At 26.4% G+C, this 19,557-nt stretch overlaps 1 protein-coding gene across 1 annotated transcript in view; it reads right to left on the reverse strand.

Annotated features, from left to right (window-relative positions):
• The window catches only part of LOC113555901 (lachesin-like), a 397,491-nt gene that overhangs the window by 338,030 nt on the left and 39,904 nt on the right, over positions 1-19,557 (reverse strand). Inside the window, exon 2 of the mRNA XM_026960513.1 lies at positions 16,421-16,783. Within this exon, the coding sequence (XP_026816314.1) occupies positions 16,421-16,496 (76 nt within the window). The 5' untranslated portion in view covers positions 16,497-16,783. The remainder of the gene's footprint in view (positions 1-16,420; positions 16,784-19,557) is intronic.

Consider the following 19,557-nt stretch of genomic DNA (forward strand, 5'->3'; position numbering starts at 1 on the left):
AATATAAGTATTAAGTACCTACCTACTCATACTCTGTATTACGGCAGAATAAACGGTAAAATTTGCGTTGAAATTTCATCTGTCTTCAGTCAATGATTCAAGCGTTTTATTTTATTACAATTTAATATTACATTGTATACACAACCCAAATTCATGTTAATTGACTCTGATCTTTGTCATCCGTATGACTCGTATGACTCGCTTGTACGAACAAACTTTAAATGTACCACAAGTTAGTTGTGTTTACTGGTAAACATAAAGCACGTTTAGGTCTCTCTGAAATCATGTTAGTAAAACTGTACCGAATCAGTACTGTGGAATGTACCTCAAAAAGTAAACGCGTATGTACCTATACATATGAGGCCCGTCTCTAAAAATTTCGTTTAAAATCTGAATTATAGTCATAGTTCAACTCAAACAAAATGTATAAATTATACGATGATAGGTTTGTTGGAAAATGTCTTAAATATAATAACATAATATAATAAGTATAATTTACTCTGTACGTCTTTATGACGTACAGAGTAAATTGCGTTTAAATTTTCAGTGGTGGAAGCTTAAGTTCACTTTTTTTTGTAAAAATATTCAATATATTTTGTTAGTAAATACTAAAATATAAAAATAAAATACATAATAATATTATGAGCAAATTGTTAACAACGTTTTTGTCTATTAATTAAAAAATATTGTATTGTATACCTATATATATATATATATTACTAAAAATAAATTAAATTATATTTTTCTAAAAGTATGTTTGCTAAGACAAAACATTATTTAATATTTTTAGAGATAAAAATTTAAAATTTAAATATAATTTAATATATATTCATACAGCAGTTTTTTGAATAATAATTGAATATATTAAAAACTCATTAAAACCTAAAATTTTTAATGTTGGAAAAAAATTGTTTGTTTAAGATAGTGTAATATTTATGTATTAAGAATAAAAATCGTTAATTTTTGCAAAATAGGTTATAAATAAGTAAATATTATTTTATAGATAAGAGAATATTTATACTAAAATTATTTATAGTAAACTTATTTAAATATTTTTATTCAAAACGCTTGAACAATCAAATAAAGAACAAATTCAAGTACATCGTTTAAATTAAATTAATTTAAATAATGTTGTTAAATTTCTATTATAATAAATTTCAAATATCAATATATCATTAAGAGTGATTAAATTGTACAATTATATTTTTAATGGCAATTATTTAAAAATGTTTATTTTTAAATTATACAATATTAAAATGAATACGCAAATTGTATTCTTGACACATTTTTAAGAATATAAATAGTCAAAAAATTAATAACTTTAAGAATAAACAAAAAATTATTTCTAAAATGGAATGAAAAATAAATCAAATAGAATATCAACGTCTGAAGAAATAACATATTTTCTATTAAATTGTTTTTATTATGTTATAATATTATATAGTGATTCAAGTATTCAAGTTAAGTTTAAAACCATTTGAATGTATTAAATTATAATTTAATATTTTAATATTAAAACTTAAATTTGTATACCAATACAATTCAATAGAATATGTACGTCAATACATAGTATTATGGTCATTGGTCATGTATATAATGCATTTATAAAATAAAAAAAATTGAATATTTTTTATTCATTTAAAATATTAGATTTATTTATAACTTTATAATAAATAAGGCGTACATATTCAATCATTTTAGGAAAATTTACTATTATGATTAACGACTGTTAGTAAATATTAAGGTACAAACACTTTTGAACTTAGTTAGATCAATATTAAAATAAATATATATATATATAATCAATAAAACATACCTAATTATTTAAAATTGTAAATGTATTTTTTTTTTTTTTTTAAAACGTCTTTATCATATATAGTGGTAAATTATGAGTCAAAAAATATTATACAAGCTACGCGTAATTGTATTTCAAGATAGTAAAAAGAGAAAAGTAATTAAAGAAAATAAATATTACTAAGAACCAAGCGATTCAATCTTATTTAATTTCGATTAAAATCTGAATTACAATTCTATATTTCTAAAATTTTCTTAAAATTAGTAAAAATATGTAAATTCATTAAGACTTTAATTTTAATTTATATATGTATATATAAAAAAATATATATATATTTTAATGTTTTGTTTATTATAAATCATATCTTATCGCAATTACGGACAACAGAAAAAGGGTTTGTACTCCGGTTTTTTTTTTTTTACTTTTAATAAGACATTAAAACAGTATACAACGTACATTGTATATTTTTCGTAAGTGTATACGTTTTCTCATGATATATACAGAATGTTTATTGAAAAAAAAAATTGTATGTTTTATGTATTATGTAATTTATTACATTAACAATATTCCATGTTTAAGTAGGTATGTTTCAAACTAATAGAAAAATACTCTACCACAGAAAAATCAATATTACCAGATCCGCGTCTACAAAATGTATTTATCGAAGAACTTTTGGGAATACCTTGCAATCGGTTGTCACGCCTGGTTGAGCTTTAAGGATGTTTGAGGTGTATAGAACGAAAAGAAAAAAAAAACTAAAAAACTATTCAAGTAGAAAATACAACCATTTGTATAACGTCTCGTGAACAAATTTCGAATGGCTACGGTTAATCCACTCACTAGTCTTATTGAATAGAATAACTCTGACAATAATACATACGTATATATTTTTGTACGCATAATATAAATTGTATAAATTTATATATGATTCAAAATGCATAAGACATACACGGCAAAGGTCTTGTTGATATTAAACATAACATTTAATCGAAAATCATTTATTATTTTTTTTTTTTTTTTTGTATAATAATATTATGTATTATCGTATCACAAAAAAAACCTCTAAAATCTGTGATTATATACATTATATTTTATCGTTAAATTGTAAATGTTAGTGGGTGTTACAGTAGAAAATACCTGTATGAAAAAATTGTTCTAATAATTTTACATGATCACGTATAATATTACACGACTGTTATACCGTCTGTTAAGCTATTAGTTATTTGGTGAAGTTAATTAACGATGATTAATACCTAAAAAATTAACTAAATTATCTAAATACTTAATACTTAGCTGTATCGAATTTATAAAAAAAAAAAAAAATTGAAATAATCGATATGTAAAACAGGTAAAACATAATAAACATAGTATATAAAGATAATAATAATACAAAATATTATAATTACTAATTATAACGCTTTTTAGATTATATTTTAATTTCGATTAATAGGTATATCATAACATTTTTTTTTTTTTTGAAATTATAATACAATATAATTGTGTATTAAGTCTCATTAAAACATATTTACATTAATAAGTGTCTGCTGTTTCATCTATTATTCATATTATATTATGTACCGATTGTATCAAAGAAACACGAAAATGTAAGTTCCTTATAACTAGCACAAGAGGTAATTGCAGATTTCTAAGATATTATACGAAATTGGTTATGATATTATTTCGTTGCTACAATTCAAGGTTTTATATTATGTAGGTATACCAAACAGCATAATTAGTTGAAAAAGTTTTCATTTTCTAATTACCACAATACGTTTTAAATTAATATTTTGAAGATATCAAAGAAATTTAGATACATTTTCTTGATAATTTGTTAGAGATAACATGACTTGAGTAATAACAATTATAATTATAATTCATACAGTTTTAATTATATTTTCTTGTGGATAATTTTCATGTATCTTCAATTAACTACTAATCATGTTTTACTGATAAAAATAGTTCACAAGTAATTACGGTAAAGTATTAGCATATAATCATATCGTATAAATTATATTATAATATATCTGACCTCGGCATATTATACCATTATAAATGACTATAAATTAGCTTTTGGGTTATGCGTATTGTACGTATAATATGTAAATTTATCTTGATTAAATATTATCAAAAATAACTCTATAAAATATAACATTATTATTAAAACGTCATGTTTCGATATTTGTATTGTGTGATGGTTTTTAAATCATATTTTTGGAAAAGCTTCAAACTTACTATAATGATTGTAATTCCGATAAGATCCGATATTAAATACACCATGATGAATTTCACAATCGAAATGCGATTTAAGTCGATGGAATAAATTATCGTCAATCTTCCGCGTGGATAGATCACCAAGAGTGCCTTCATAAGAATCTATTTAAGTCGTTGTATGACGGCGTCGGAGGTGTATGCGATCAAAACCAGTTAGCGGTCGCAGGAAATCTCAAAACTTGCATTATTACGGCATATTATTTTATAACTTCGTGAACCAATGATCATTGAATGCTTGAAAATATATAACAATAATTGTGTAATGTAATATAGCACATAATATTCCACTTTGCCATTTTTGAGCGGCACGCACATGGTCGAGTATGGCGTTATCGCACTTGTCACTGCTGACCCTTTCTCGGGGACCTACCATGTAATATTATTATTATATATCTCACGATATCCTTTTTTATTTCTTTTTCGTTTCCCTTGCAGTGGTGTCACGACTATACAGGATGATCCATTTAACGTGCTACGCCCATTTTCCTAGTTTTCGTGTAAAATATTTTAATATTATAATTAAAAGCACACAGTGTAGTGAGTGTATTTTTCACCGTTTTTTGCCTGTAATTATTTCACTTTCTTAGTCTTAATGTTAACTAAAATATATTTTTTTAAATTTAATTCACTTGAATTTAAAATAAAAGATATGCCGAATACGTTGATATATAAATATTAAATTTATTTTATTTTTTATAAAATCATTCAAAATTTGAGAACGTGAGGAATCATAGCAGAATCTAATTTAAAATTTTTGTAATGAAAACAAATAGCCAAACACTCAATATCGTTATTGTGTGCAAAAAAATATTTTGAAAAATGTACTACACCGAAATACCTAATATAAAGTTAATAGGTAATTGACTTAAAAATGATAATTAATAACACAACAGAAATTAAAATATTTATATGAATATTTAATATATTTATTATATCTTATATCATATTTACCTACATGAATTATTCTCCTATTAAATAATCAGGAGTGAATATATTTATTTAAAGTAATATAGTTAAAAAGCTTTGGACCTAGATAGTCAACAAAAGGTTTTTAAATATATTTTACAGGCAGATAAAAAACTATGTTTTTAATAATAATACAATTTATTTGGTTACTTTGAAATAAGATGAGTTTTTTTTTTTAACTATGAATATTATTGTGATTTTTTTATGATATAAAAATCTTATTAGTAAATCACTCAAAATTATATAATATTGTTTGGTTGAATCCTCTAAAGAATTTTTCCTTTAAGATTATTTTTGATATACCTACAATCTTGGTTTTGTTTTACATTTTTTATATTATTGTTTTATACGCCACCCCAAACCAGAAAATCGTATTGGAGTATAGATTGATAATACACAAAATATATTTTACGTATATTTTTAATCGATAACATATATTTTAGTTTAACGAATTTATAAATTATTGAGCGTAGCTTATCAACTAATTTATTAATATAAAGATCCTTAAATTATCATCAAATATAATAAGTACTTAAATAACAGATTTTCAATATTAATTTAATTGCAAGTTTGAAGATCAAATTCCATATATTTATACAGTTATGTATAAAAAGAAGAAGATTGGAGTAATTTGATTTATTAATTGGAAACTTCAAATACATTTTCTGTCATAATTTATAATTAAGCCTCTTTTACTTAGCTTTTTTAATTTGTAAATTAAGTTTAAATCCTTTGTTGTTTCAAGATTTACTTCTGCACACGAATTATCTGATAATAACAGACAAGTATCATCAGTATAATTTAATATTTTGCCATTTACATTTAACTCACATACTGTATTAATATATTTATAATATGAGTACAATTGGTCCAAATACTGTGTAACTCGGTATTTGAATACCTTTTCATCGCTTGAGGTATCATTTAACTTAACTATTTGTTTTCTATTATATATGTTACTTTTGAACTAAATTAAACTACGGTTAGTAATTCTAAAACTTAGAAGAGCACGAAAAAGAATATTATGATGCATAGATGTTAATAAGCATAGCTAAATCTAATAAAACAGAGAATGTATTTTTATCAACTTCATCTATAATATATGAATTGAGTTACCTCATATAAAGCATGTTCTGTTCTTTGATCTAATCTAAAATTGTACTAATTTTTAGATAAAAAGATACCTACGCTATTTCAAGGTACCACTATTCCATTCAACTCCATTTATTTAAACTTAGTTACTCATAAATTATAACTAATTGATTATTTGTTTGTAATTCAGTTTCTATACATCCAGATACTCAAAAAAATGTTCTATTTCAGAATATGAAATTAAAAATGTAAGTATTTCATTTAAAATAACAAAAAAACTTGGAAAAATACTATAAGGTAAAAAAAAAATAGTAAAAATATAACGTTTTGATAAATGTTGTTTATAATAATGTATAATTATATACGTAAGGTGCAATATTTTCTTTATTTAACATATTTTTGCAAACACAATTTTACGATATTCTAATCATTTAGCATATAATATTATTGTGGCACTTTAAATTGATCAACCTGTACACATAAATAGTTATATACGCTTGCACTTTGACTATTTACGCAGTTCTATTCCAGCCCCCGTTCGGTTTATTATATTCCATATAAACCGAGTTACCTACTGTGATTTTCGTTTTTCTGTGTTAACTAAATGAATAAACTCCAAATCGAATCGCAGAGATACACAGTGTATATTTAACGAGTAACGAGTGCATCCAATTTCGAAATATTAATACCTACGTCACTGCGTACTCTTTTCATGTACCTGTACAACAATATTATGTACGAACTTACTCGTTACCGTTTTGGGGCTAGAAGACGACCGATGCATGACATGCCATATTATATCGTAGATACGCGTGACGTTAAATTTTTATTTTTTAATATTAGTTAAATTAAAATACAGGTAGTCTAACACGGAATCACATATTATTTGTATAAACGCATCATATTCGTGAAAATGTGCAATGAATAAGTTTATATTAACCACGATTAAAAAGTTAACAGCATTAAATCCACTTCCGAAGGCGAAAGCAACATTTTTTGAGAATTCAAAAAAAACGTTTTTGCATGTTTTTCAAAATCAGACCGTCCCTTAAACACCAAAAATGTAGATGTGATACATGTTTTACTAGGAAAATTATATACTATACTATACTGTATATTACGATGCATAATTTCCGATTATGTAAACGGATGCTGCTAGTTTTTATAATATCATAAATGTGCTTAATATTATATGTATACACCATATTATTATATTCATGAGATTGAGACCACACTCTTTCAAATTTTCCTTTCACCTCGCTCTAACACCATCATGCCAGCGGTGTATGTACAAGAGATACGCGGACGATCACTGCCACGTGCCAACTAATTCAATTTGTATCAGTTTAATTGTTTTATCTTCCGGAAACGACGAAAACGCCATCGTCTATATTGTGGTCCCGGCGCGTAGTGTGAGTGCGTGCGCACAATCTATACGCCTGCAGCAGTCCTCGAACCTCGTCGTGGGTGGGTCATAGAGATCTCGGATTCCGTCGCAAGTACAAAGATGTTTACTGGTGGTAAATACGCCTAAGGCACAAGTCGGTGTAGTCACACGCCCATAAAACATTTGAACCACGATTGAATGACAAAAATAATTAACTTTCTAACAGGTCGTTTTAAAATATAACAATAATAATATATTCAGGGCCGTCATTTGAGGGGGAGGGGGGTTAAGAATATGGATTTACCCAACCCTAGAATTTAATCAGCTGTCTGGTCAGATGCCGAGACCACATTACGGGTCGTGATCAATAATTTGAATTGGCGGGAGGGGGGCAAGGCTAGTTATCTTTAAGTTATCCATTTGGACTGATCAAAACTTGTGCCTTCTACATTTAAAACTGAAATTACGTCATATATTATGGTCATCTGTTCATGTATTAATGTAACGAGTATCAACACGCGCCGATGTGCTAAACGGTAGTCAAAACGCTAGATTAATATACATAAAAAATGATTGTAATACGTACCACAGTCATTACGGTTTTAAGACTACATTGTTGAACAAATTGACGAAGAACGGTCGATAAAAACGTTTTGATAGAAGAGAAGTAATGTTATATGTATAATATATATTGTGTATATTAATATCGTGATATAAATCTGTTTTAGATGTCGGTTTCAGATTGACAAACATTTTGACAAATATACCATATTAATTTCATTAATAATAATAATCGCAGTCAATTAGCTTAAATATCCGTCGTAACAATTTACGACCCAATTAGGTGTCCGTCCCGGATTAACTACAGACGAGTCGTCATCATCAGCATTACGTCACACGGTTATAATGCTGCTCCTGTTATTCGATATTATATAATAGGTACTCATACTGCGATATCGACACGAATATCAGTCATATTTGTATTGTGTTTATAGATAACAATATAAAGTGTAATATTATATTATTGAAAACATGTAAACGTTTAACATGGCATTATAATGCACATGCGCGTAAATAGTATGGTGTTTCGATCAAATATGAAAATCGCAGGCCATTGCAATATTATTATCTGTATTAAAAATCAAATTTCGTGTGTAACCTTACACTAAGTAAAATGTTAAAAAATAAAAAGCCTCGTGCCTTTGGATGTTTACCTATATAATGCATGCTATATATACCAACCTAGTATAGGGTATAATAACGTTACATTGCATTTTCGCGTAACAGTCGACTGGCTTTTTATTATTATTATTTATATATACATATATATATATATACGCACGTATTATTAGTATTTACTACCGCTGTGGTGGCGACGACAACACGAAAAACGCCTTATTGCCGGTTTTCACATTTTTCCTCCAATAACATGTCCGAGACCTCTGCGGGGAGTTGAAACTGCAGTTCGCACGTGAAATTAAAGGGTGCCCGTAAAAAAAATCTAATACACTGATGAAGGGGAGCAGTTCAATACATCATTTAATTTTAATTTTATCATTGTCGGTTTAATGGGATAAAAGGAAAAGGGAAAAACATTTCAGCATAAAATCGCATACTTTCAACGCATAATATTATTTAGATAGTATTAGAAAAAAATAAATAATGATTGTATTTAGGAGAAAAAAAACTCAATATATCTCGATAACTGTGATATATACCACGAAATTAATTATAAACGTGTTTTGATTGGACATAAATCTATGTAGTTGGAAAATCCATTAGAGAATTCTAAGCACGGTAAGTCTGATGATGCGGGGTAACGATATTACATTATTATTTTAGATTGTCTACGAAATTGTTTCTTTCAACTTTTCATGCCTTAGACCCATATTATTTGATATATTATGTACTAATATAAAGTGTAAAATATTGCGATTTTATTATAAACTCTCGCTATCTATATATGATACCGTACGAAATAAATGTAGCCTATTTTAACTACTAACTATTATAACCGTTAAAATATAAATAGAGGTGTGATTGATTAAAAAGAAAATTAAGTTTCAAAAAAATAATTTATAATTTATAAAACTAATGTCCGCTGCTGCCGATGTTAATTTAAGATCAATATTCAATACATTTTTTTTTTTACAAATACTTATATGGAGTTTTAATTCGTGAGCATGTCACATTTAATATACTGTTTAGTGTTTATGTTGTGCTATAATACAAAGAATTTGAACTTATGGGTCATAACTGTAATAATTGTGAATCAATTAAAATATTAATGTTAGAAAAAAAATTTTTATACACAAAATTAATTTGAAATAAAATAATATTGTAAGAATAAAATATCTGTATAATATGATTTTATTTTATATTTTGATACGTACATAATACTCCATAATAATTGCATTCTGTTTAATCGGATTAATTTTTTTTTTTTTTAGAAAAATATTACGTGCTTTATAGGAACTATTTTTGTTAACTATCGATTTTTTTTTTTTGAATTGCATAAATTCAATTTTTGATTCACAGAATATACATCAACAACGATATGATTAAATTGTTAATTTTGTTCAACATATCATACAATAAAAAAAATGTATTTTTAGTTTATATTACTGTTGAATAATTAAAAAATGAATTATGAATTGCAGATGAATTACACTGTGACAACGGAAACAAACTAAAATACAATGCAATCATATTAACGTAAACATAAAACGAATACGTTTTTAATACAAAATATGCTAATATTTAAAACAAAAGTATTTTTTTAATGGTATATACTGTTTTAAAATGTAACAAAGTATCCGAATATCATATAAGAAACATATAAATATATAACTAGACATAGTTATTTAATATATTACAATTTTATTGAATTGCTTGGGTACTTTGTTATGAATTACAATAGTAACAAGTAGTTAATAATTATTTTCTCCTTTTATTCAACAATTTGTCACGTTAAAACGGTTAGGTAACATAATTATTATCATTAAGTAAGTGTTACATTTTTTTTTTAAACGCATTTTTTTGTTATTTAATATTTTTCGATAGTACCTACATATTTATATAATTTGTTTAATAATACATTAATAAGTCAAATATATTTAAGGGTGGTTATGAAACATTATCTAGAAATAAATAAAAAAATGACAAATTATACTTGTACCTCTTGTATGGTTCGCGTGTGAATTGGGCACATGCAAATGTTGACATTTCAAATACCAATATAAACCCACATTTTTTCTTTGAATTTATGTTGTAATACATAAATTATAATTTAAATTAAACGCAAAAAGTTAGATTAGATATTTATTAATAGATAAAAAGAAATAATATTGAGTGCATAATTATTTTTAATTATTCTTAATATAACTTATCAATATAAGTAATAATTTTATTAAGCATTCAAAATATTAGTTACATGCATAATCTCGCGGATATCTATTCAAATTTAAAACACAATTCATATTATATTTTTATGAACAAATTATTAAATTCTCAAGCCCTTATATTAATAGTATTTTTTTAAATATAAACAAGTCAGTCAAGAATCTTAAATATTACTCTTTTCCATAAATAATACTTATTAAGTACGCATAGTAAAGCTAAAATACATTTAAACACACATCCTCATAAAAATGTATTTATATACATAAATCTAGTTGCCTATCCACCATAAAGCAATAATATAATGAATATTACTACTCAACAAATTATTCATATTCCATAGGGAAATCTCTAGAAAGTTTTGAGATGTATGTAAATTACACGATATTAAGTGTAGTATTATTGTCAATGCGATCCCAAGGCAAAAACAACTTTAGGAAGACATTTTAAGTACATAAATATTACACTCAAAATGAAGAAATGGAGTTTTAATAAAACGTATAGGTATGGTATATTATATTTATTCCGCGTGGCAGTTAAATTATTACATTTTGTGATACACTGAACGACTGAAGGTGGAACATGAATTAAGTTCAAAAACATTTTAATTAGTAGGTGCATACTATGCATACTTCTACTGTAAAAGTTTTGTATTAAAACGAACTAAAGTAAAACATGAAATTAATATAAAACTTGAGAGTGAAAGTATTACTTTGTTTTATTTGTAAATTATGTAATATGTTAATAATTATTATAAATTATTAAATAAAAGTTACTTTACATACGAGTAGGTTTTAAAATTGCAAAATAATAGATATATAAGACTGTCGGTTTTCGTATGAAAACATTTAAATAAAACGATTGCATATTATTATCTTGGATATTATACAGATGGTGTAATAAAACTTTACTGTACGTAAGCATATTTAAATGTATAACTGTAGTTTTTAAAAATTGTACTCATAAATTTACTGACCATTTACGTATACATGATATGGTATTTAATGATTTTTTTCTGTGTTATATACCTTTATAACATACACCAATATAATATACAAGAGTCCATGATTTTATAAGTCGTTCCGATAACCAATGATATTTTGCATTTTAAATCAGGTGAATACGTATAATTTATCATACAACATCTAATACTAGGGAACAGTTTAAGATACCTGTATATTATTATTTATTATTTTGACTTAAAAGGGGGTAGGCATCATTTTTTGGCAACGATCATCATAATATAATTATCAAAAGTCCCTGACAATGCTGATGGAACGGTTCTGGTGGTTAAGCGGAGGAGTAGAGGTGGTTTGGGTATTATATATATATAAATTTTTAATAGAGGAGCAAACAGTCATACTATTGCAACGACGAGAATGCACACCACACCGGTGCGGTGGCATTACATTTCTCGCGGGTTCATTTATTATTTTCGAAGATAAATTCCGCTTCGATGGTAATTACTGTGAAGTGTAAAGTTTGAGAGGGTGGTTCTTTATCTTTAATGAAACTTTTGTACTTTTGCTGGCAGCCGAATCTTGTTTTGTGCCAAGAACGCTCCCGGTCCAGGCCAAACTTATCGGCAATAAATTCGCCGGCAAATCCGGCTGGCACGGCGCGGCAGCAGTGCCCGACCTCGTGCGTTGCATCGCGAATAATATCCTCAGGGTTATCGAGCGAACCATGTACCGCGATCCACTACATAACCGCCACCACCAACCATCATTGCGGTTATGCCTAACATGTGTGCATACACGCTCAGGACGCTTACAATTATCGGAATATAGGACGCTAGACGTACACAAGTGGACGGATACGCCAAAATGAATTTGTGCAAATTAAATTCTATAGTTGTACACTCGTGGCAACGGTGCCGGCTAGTTTTTATCGCAGTTGTGTGCGAACGACGGCCGGGGAGAGCAGAACGCCCACGTCAGCGGTGGTAAAGAATGGTGGTTGTATCATTAATTGAAATCGAACGGTCTACCGTGTATATAATATACGACGACAACGTACGTTTTTATACCACGCCTATATCCAGTCGGAGTGATAGGTGATGTCGCCTATAAAAAACATTAAATAATATATAAACATAACAATAATTATCGATCAATATAATGAAAAAAATCTATCTCGACGATCGTGGGTGTGTGAGTCTGATGGGTAAAAAAATATTTTCTTAATCATGAATTCTTGAAATCGTATGTATTAATAAGGACTGGAAGGCGTTAGTTAAGTATTATCGTTATTTTCTTTCTTACGTACGAGATACTACATAATAACGATGACTGTGATACCTATATAGGGCCTAGTTCGTATTATGGTGATTGAAAATTTAGAGATACCTTTGCATTGTAGTGTAATTAAAGATGACTGCAGTCAATTTTAAAATCAAAAATTTTTCATTAAAAACGGTCCAAAAAGATTTCATTTATACTACCGTTTTATACATGACAATACGTTTAATTGTATAGTACTATAACGTACTCCGTATAAACGAATACAATTCTATATAGAAACATTTAGATGTATACTAGTATCATTTATAGAGTTGATAATATTATTATTGCTATTTGCAGCTGCAGACAAATGGTGTTACAATATAACTGTGGAAAAAAATATAATATCCGAATGAAACTATTGAATAATTCGGTACATTAGAAATTCAAAAAAAGTTGTTTGTAAATTATTTCTAAATACTCCATAGATTTTAATTCAAACCTATTTATTCACATTAAAAGTAACAGAAAAATCAAATATTATAATAACTCGAAGGTGATAATTTATGATTTGTACCAGAATAAAACAGCCTAAAAATTTGAATGAGCAATTAAAAATATAATTAATTACAAATTGTAAATTTATACTAGGTGGTTCATTAATTAAACAACACTCATCATTTTACTCTACTATTCAAGTTTAAAAAAAAAAAAATATTTAATTTCCAGTCAAAATAAAACGGTTTTTTTATTTATATTTTTAAGTATTTTAATTTTTTGAATGACAACATACATTTTTTATTTTATATTCTAACAAAAAATATTTTTCGGAGTATTTTGATACATAAATATTAAAATTTGGACGAGTAACTTATAAGTTATACAAATATTTAAATGTTAGGTAAGCGGAGTAGTAGATCAATACCTAGATACTTTTTTTAATATTTATTAGAATATTGAAATCAAGTAAATAAAGCAAAGTATCCTTAATTCTCTCGTAAAATTATTAAAATGATTGGTTTATCAATTTACAATTAAAGTAAAACAAATCGTATACTATCATTTAAAAATAGCATCTTTAGTACCTACCTAAGTATTCTTGTCCTATGCCCATTATAATTTGTGTAAGTATTCATATACTTTTAAGTATCTTACTAATACATAGTTTTATTTTTATTTTTCAATCAAACATAGTTATTGACATAATTCATAGATTTGGTCTGTCAATGTCCATCGGTCAATTTAATTGGAATATTAAACATAAAAATTAAATACATTTGAAAATTTTATGAAGATTATAGATATTTTGAACTATATTCTCACAAACACCTCTTTACACAAGGGATTTGTAAAGCAGTTCTCAAACATTGGTTTCTACAACCCGTTGATATTACCTCGAGTTGCGTAATTTGAATTGTAAATGTAGTTATTTCAACAGTTACTTAATCATTTGCATGTTTAGAATAATATAACGATCAGATTTTGTTGATGGAGTTTATAACTGATAATAATGGTAGTAAAATATATTACAATTATCAAAATGTATGTAAAATATAATATATGTTACTATTTACCTTAGTATATCCATACAATGTACACATTATGCGTTGTGCATTAAATTTTTGTTTTAATTTCAATTAAATATGTGAATTAAAGAAGAGTTACGTACATGAAAGAAACTGTTAATCAAGTTTATCGTTAGTTGGAGAAAAAAATAATTAAAAGGTAGGTAGTGAAAACAAGGGGCTAGTTAAAAGAAGGATAACGGTATAATCACGAAATTACGATACAGCGAAAAACTTACGAATGGTATAGAAACAAATTAAATTGTAATTCGAAAAAAGAAATAGCAAAAACTTTTACTTTCAAAGAAAATTACTTCTCCTTGTGGTGACTTGGAGCCATGTTAAAAGTTGTTAATGAGGCGTTAAAATAAAAGTGAAGTTTCTTGGGGTGTAGGAGACATAATGAATATGAACAGTGATATATTAACTTGTGATAATTCAAATTTAATTGCTATGGGATTTAGGTTTACTTCGTAGTCGGTAATAATGTAGCTTTGCGAAATCTGGTGATACTACTCCAATGGATAAAACTAAGTAATTCGAATAATCAAGATTTTAAGTGAGGCAGTAAAATTATTAAATAGGAGCACTTATACCATCGCGTTAGCGACCATTAAACATTAAAGTCGAATAAACGACAATAACAATAATAATTATTAATAATAATACCTAAACAAATGAATAAAAATAGTACCATGTTTTAATACTATTTAATTGTTGAATTTAATTTTTCAAAGCATGATAATACAGGTATATTAAATGTATGATATTGTTTATTAAGTATCTCTATCGTGACGCTCTTTTCACTGCACTCACTGTTATTTTTTATTTCATACTTCTGTATAAAAATCTCTTATTTTACTATTATTATATTATAATATAGATTATAATGTTTCAAAATAAAAATACTAATTAATATATATAATTCAACCAAACAATAAAAATGAAATATTATGAAATCGTGTATATATATATATATATATATGAATTCTATTCCTATAGTAGGTTCCAACTAACTGAAGCTAAGCCCCAGACCTCCTGGTTAGCTCTGTCAGTAAATTGGTTCCTATTGCAGGTAAAATGCGTTTGGTATAATTCGATAGTATTGTATTTCAGTTAAAGAATAATTTATTTTGATTTCAAATTTTAATGATAAAATAAGTGAAATAATATAATGTCAAATCATGTAAAATATATTTATAATATACCTACAGTGGAACCTCGATAAGTGGAAATTCAAGGGTAATGCAATTTTTTCGACTTATCAAGATTTTCGAGTTATCAAGGTTTTAGAAAAACATTTTAAATTAAAGAGTTTTTAAAATGTATATTATAGTTGTTAGTTATTATATAATAGTTATAGTATATACAATAAACATATAATTACAGTGTGTATTGTTATTGTTATTATTTTAAAATTATTAAAATACAATAATAAACGCGATTATGATTATCGGAACGCACAAACAGATTATACAAATTAAAATAATTATCCGTCATTAAATGTTTATATTCAGAAGAACTAAGAAAATTCGAGTTATCAATAGTTTTTCTTTCTAGTAAACGAGCTTTTCGCAAGAGAATGGCATTTATTTTTACTTGTCATGGTTTTCGACTTATCGAGGTTCCACTGTATTTCCAAAATAATAAATTTGCTTTTCAAAATAATGAGTGTTTACTGTTTATATAATCACGTAACTCTTTTTAAATGTAAATATCTTACCTTCGGAAGACTGTAGTGGGCTCACTGCAAATATGGCCACCAGGAACGTCATAACTGTTACTTTTGTCGAGTACATCCTCCTAAAGTGCAGTAAACGCGCCCCTTGCTTACAATTTTTTTTAAATCTTATTTTTTTCTTTATTTTCTACTCTTCTTTTAACTACTCGTCTCTCTTTAGTATTTTTTTTTTAACCCTAACCACCCTAGGACATTAAGTCTACTTCCAGTGCCGTTAATGTCAACATAGCTATGCGAATCGATCGCACAGAGCAGAGAAAATGCATAAAACAAACAACAAAGTGGAGACAATTTAGAAGGGGCGCGTTTATTTTTTTTTTCCGTTCTCCGGTTCTGTTGACAGTCCTGAAACAATACAACAACATACAAATTAGGTTACATCCGGCATATACCATTTTGCTAGAGAAACGTACGCGTGCACGCACTCACATAAGCCACCCAGAAATTTGTCACCTTATATAGCCAATCCATTTCGAACGCAACGGGAAGGAAGAGTGTGAAGGTGACCACCACTAAAGTACTGAACCACCAGAAAATTCAAGTATCCCGAAGATTTGTTTTAACAGAAACAAAATACTGGAGAAATAAGTCTTATAAACGTTTTGAGGATTTTCAAACTCCATTTGGCGTTAAGTTAGAGATAGTTTAAGTGTTCAAAAAGGGCACACGCAGAGTGGAATGTATTATTTTTCTTTATCTCTATTCAGGCGACACTTACAATCTAATAGATTTCTCGAATATTTTAAATTCGTAGGATGTCTTTTAAAGTAACTAAGTTAGGTCGAATTTAAAGCTCGCACGTATTTTATTTGTTGCGTGACAACATAGTTATATATTGGAGAAAAAAAAACATTAAGTATATGCTGTACCTGTTCAATTGAGTTATACCTAAACTCCGTGAAGAATAGTATTCAAATATTGTTTTTATAGCAAAACACACAACCCATATACATTATAATATTACGATTAAATAAACATATTAATATATTTTATTCTTCGTCGTGATCCTTAATTCGTTAAAATGTTACTCTTAAAATGATTACATTAATGTTTAAGTTGTTAGAAGTTGACAGTTGTTGTTTTAGATAATACTAAAAGCCAAACAAATATTTAAAAAAATTAATACGATTTATGCACTGAGCATAAGTTTCACATCAATCGGAACATTGTTTAGTGACATATTATAAAAAATTATATTATAGTTACCTAAAATTATATTGCAATCGAGAAATTAACGAGACACAGCTTCATTAAAAACGAAAAAATTAAAAATACCAGAAAATTATAAAAAAAAGCACTTAGCCACTAGTCAGTCTACATAAAATTATCATTTATTAATAAATATTTTTTTCAATAATATGTATGCTATTTTTTAATTCATTTATATAGCTGGGGTATAAACTTTTTAATATTTTAATATAATTTAAAATTATAAGTTTACATAAAAAAGATTATATTACATTACATTATAATAACGCAGCAGCACTCATACACTTAATATATTTTCTGCTAATTATGAATTAATCTTATATTAAAATAATATATATAGATTGATAAATCTTAAACTTCTATAATCAATGTTTGAAATGTCTAAATATTGAAACATTTAGATGTATTTGTCGTATACGTATTATTAATTTATTATGAAAATATAGTTGTATTTATATATACATTAAATTATGTATTTACCTTAACATGAAATTAAAAAAAAAAAAAAAAATTTAAATTTCTAAAGAATATATTCAAGAAAATACGTGTATTTCCTTTTTTTTAAAACTTTTTTTTTCAATTCAAACATTTTTTTTCTTATAACAAGTTCCATATTTTTTTTCATTAGAATTATTACTACAAATTTATTTAATATCTACATGAACCACACTTTAAAACGAGCGGACGAATGAAATTTATATACAGGCATAAAGCCAATTATCATCATCATTAGCTGTTTAGTAGTACTTTATTTTGTAATTTATTTAGTGTATTTTTGGGCAGTGAATGAGCTACGTGTTCCTATTCATTATTTACGTGGTATCGTTGAAGTTTGGTGTAGTGGGGCAGGAACGAGAGAGGCGGAATAGAAAAAAAGAATTTCTATATCATTATGCGCTGGGGTTTAAACAAGACCAGAACAAAAATTGAAACCCTTCTCTGGTAAGGAAAATATAAAATGAAAGAGAGGTGAAATAATAATAAAAAAAATATATATATTTAGACTCAGGTCTTTTATTACCTTGAAAAATACCAAACGACACCCATTGTTCATTCATTGTTCGAACAACCGGTGTGATTATTGATATTTAATTTCCGTTATTAATTTCCTTAAAAAATTTAAAAAACTACTTTTTAAAATTCAATATATGGTAAAAAATGTATTTTTTTCCACGTTGATAAATAAAAACTATATCAAAGACATAAAAAAACACGTTTGTATCGGTAGTTACAGGTGTTGTGTCAATTGATGTCTTTGAACAAATAATGTATTTTTTAAATATAAATGTTTCATTGCATTCAAAATACTCGATAAACAAAAGTGTAATTAAAATCGAGTGTCTACGCGCGAATAAGAAATAAAAAAAAATAAATAAATCGGATACTTATCGATGAAAATTCTAATATGTTGGGTCAATTGTTTTGTATTTGCAATAGTAAATTTCTGTGGTAATGATTGATTAAAAATATTAAAAAACCACTTAAGTTTATAAATAAGCTAAATTAGCAAAAACATTTCACTATGTATCGTGATAAATTATATATCAATGACGTTTCTGCCTATTATTGTGGATTGCACCAACTTTGCTATAATTTGTTCAATTTTATTATTTAAAATAATAAACATATCTTTTTTCTACAACTATATCACAGCGTAGTGATATTTAAGTAGATATAATAATATAAATATGTTTATATACTCTTCGTGTTTCAATGGTATAATTATAACATCTTCGAAACGTTTCTACGAATACCTATTCAACGCATCGTTTAGATTCATAAATTACATTTTTTTCTGAGCCAACTAAAATCTCAATTACATATTAAGGGTTTTTGCAAGACATAAATTAATTTACTTAAGTTGTTTTTTTTTTTTTTTAACAGCTTAAACGTATATTATACGAATTCGT

This window comes from Rhopalosiphum maidis, chromosome 4 (assembly GCF_003676215.2).
Source record: "Rhopalosiphum maidis isolate BTI-1 chromosome 4, ASM367621v3, whole genome shotgun sequence".
Classification (NCBI taxonomy): domain Eukaryota; kingdom Metazoa; phylum Arthropoda; class Insecta; order Hemiptera; family Aphididae; genus Rhopalosiphum; species Rhopalosiphum maidis.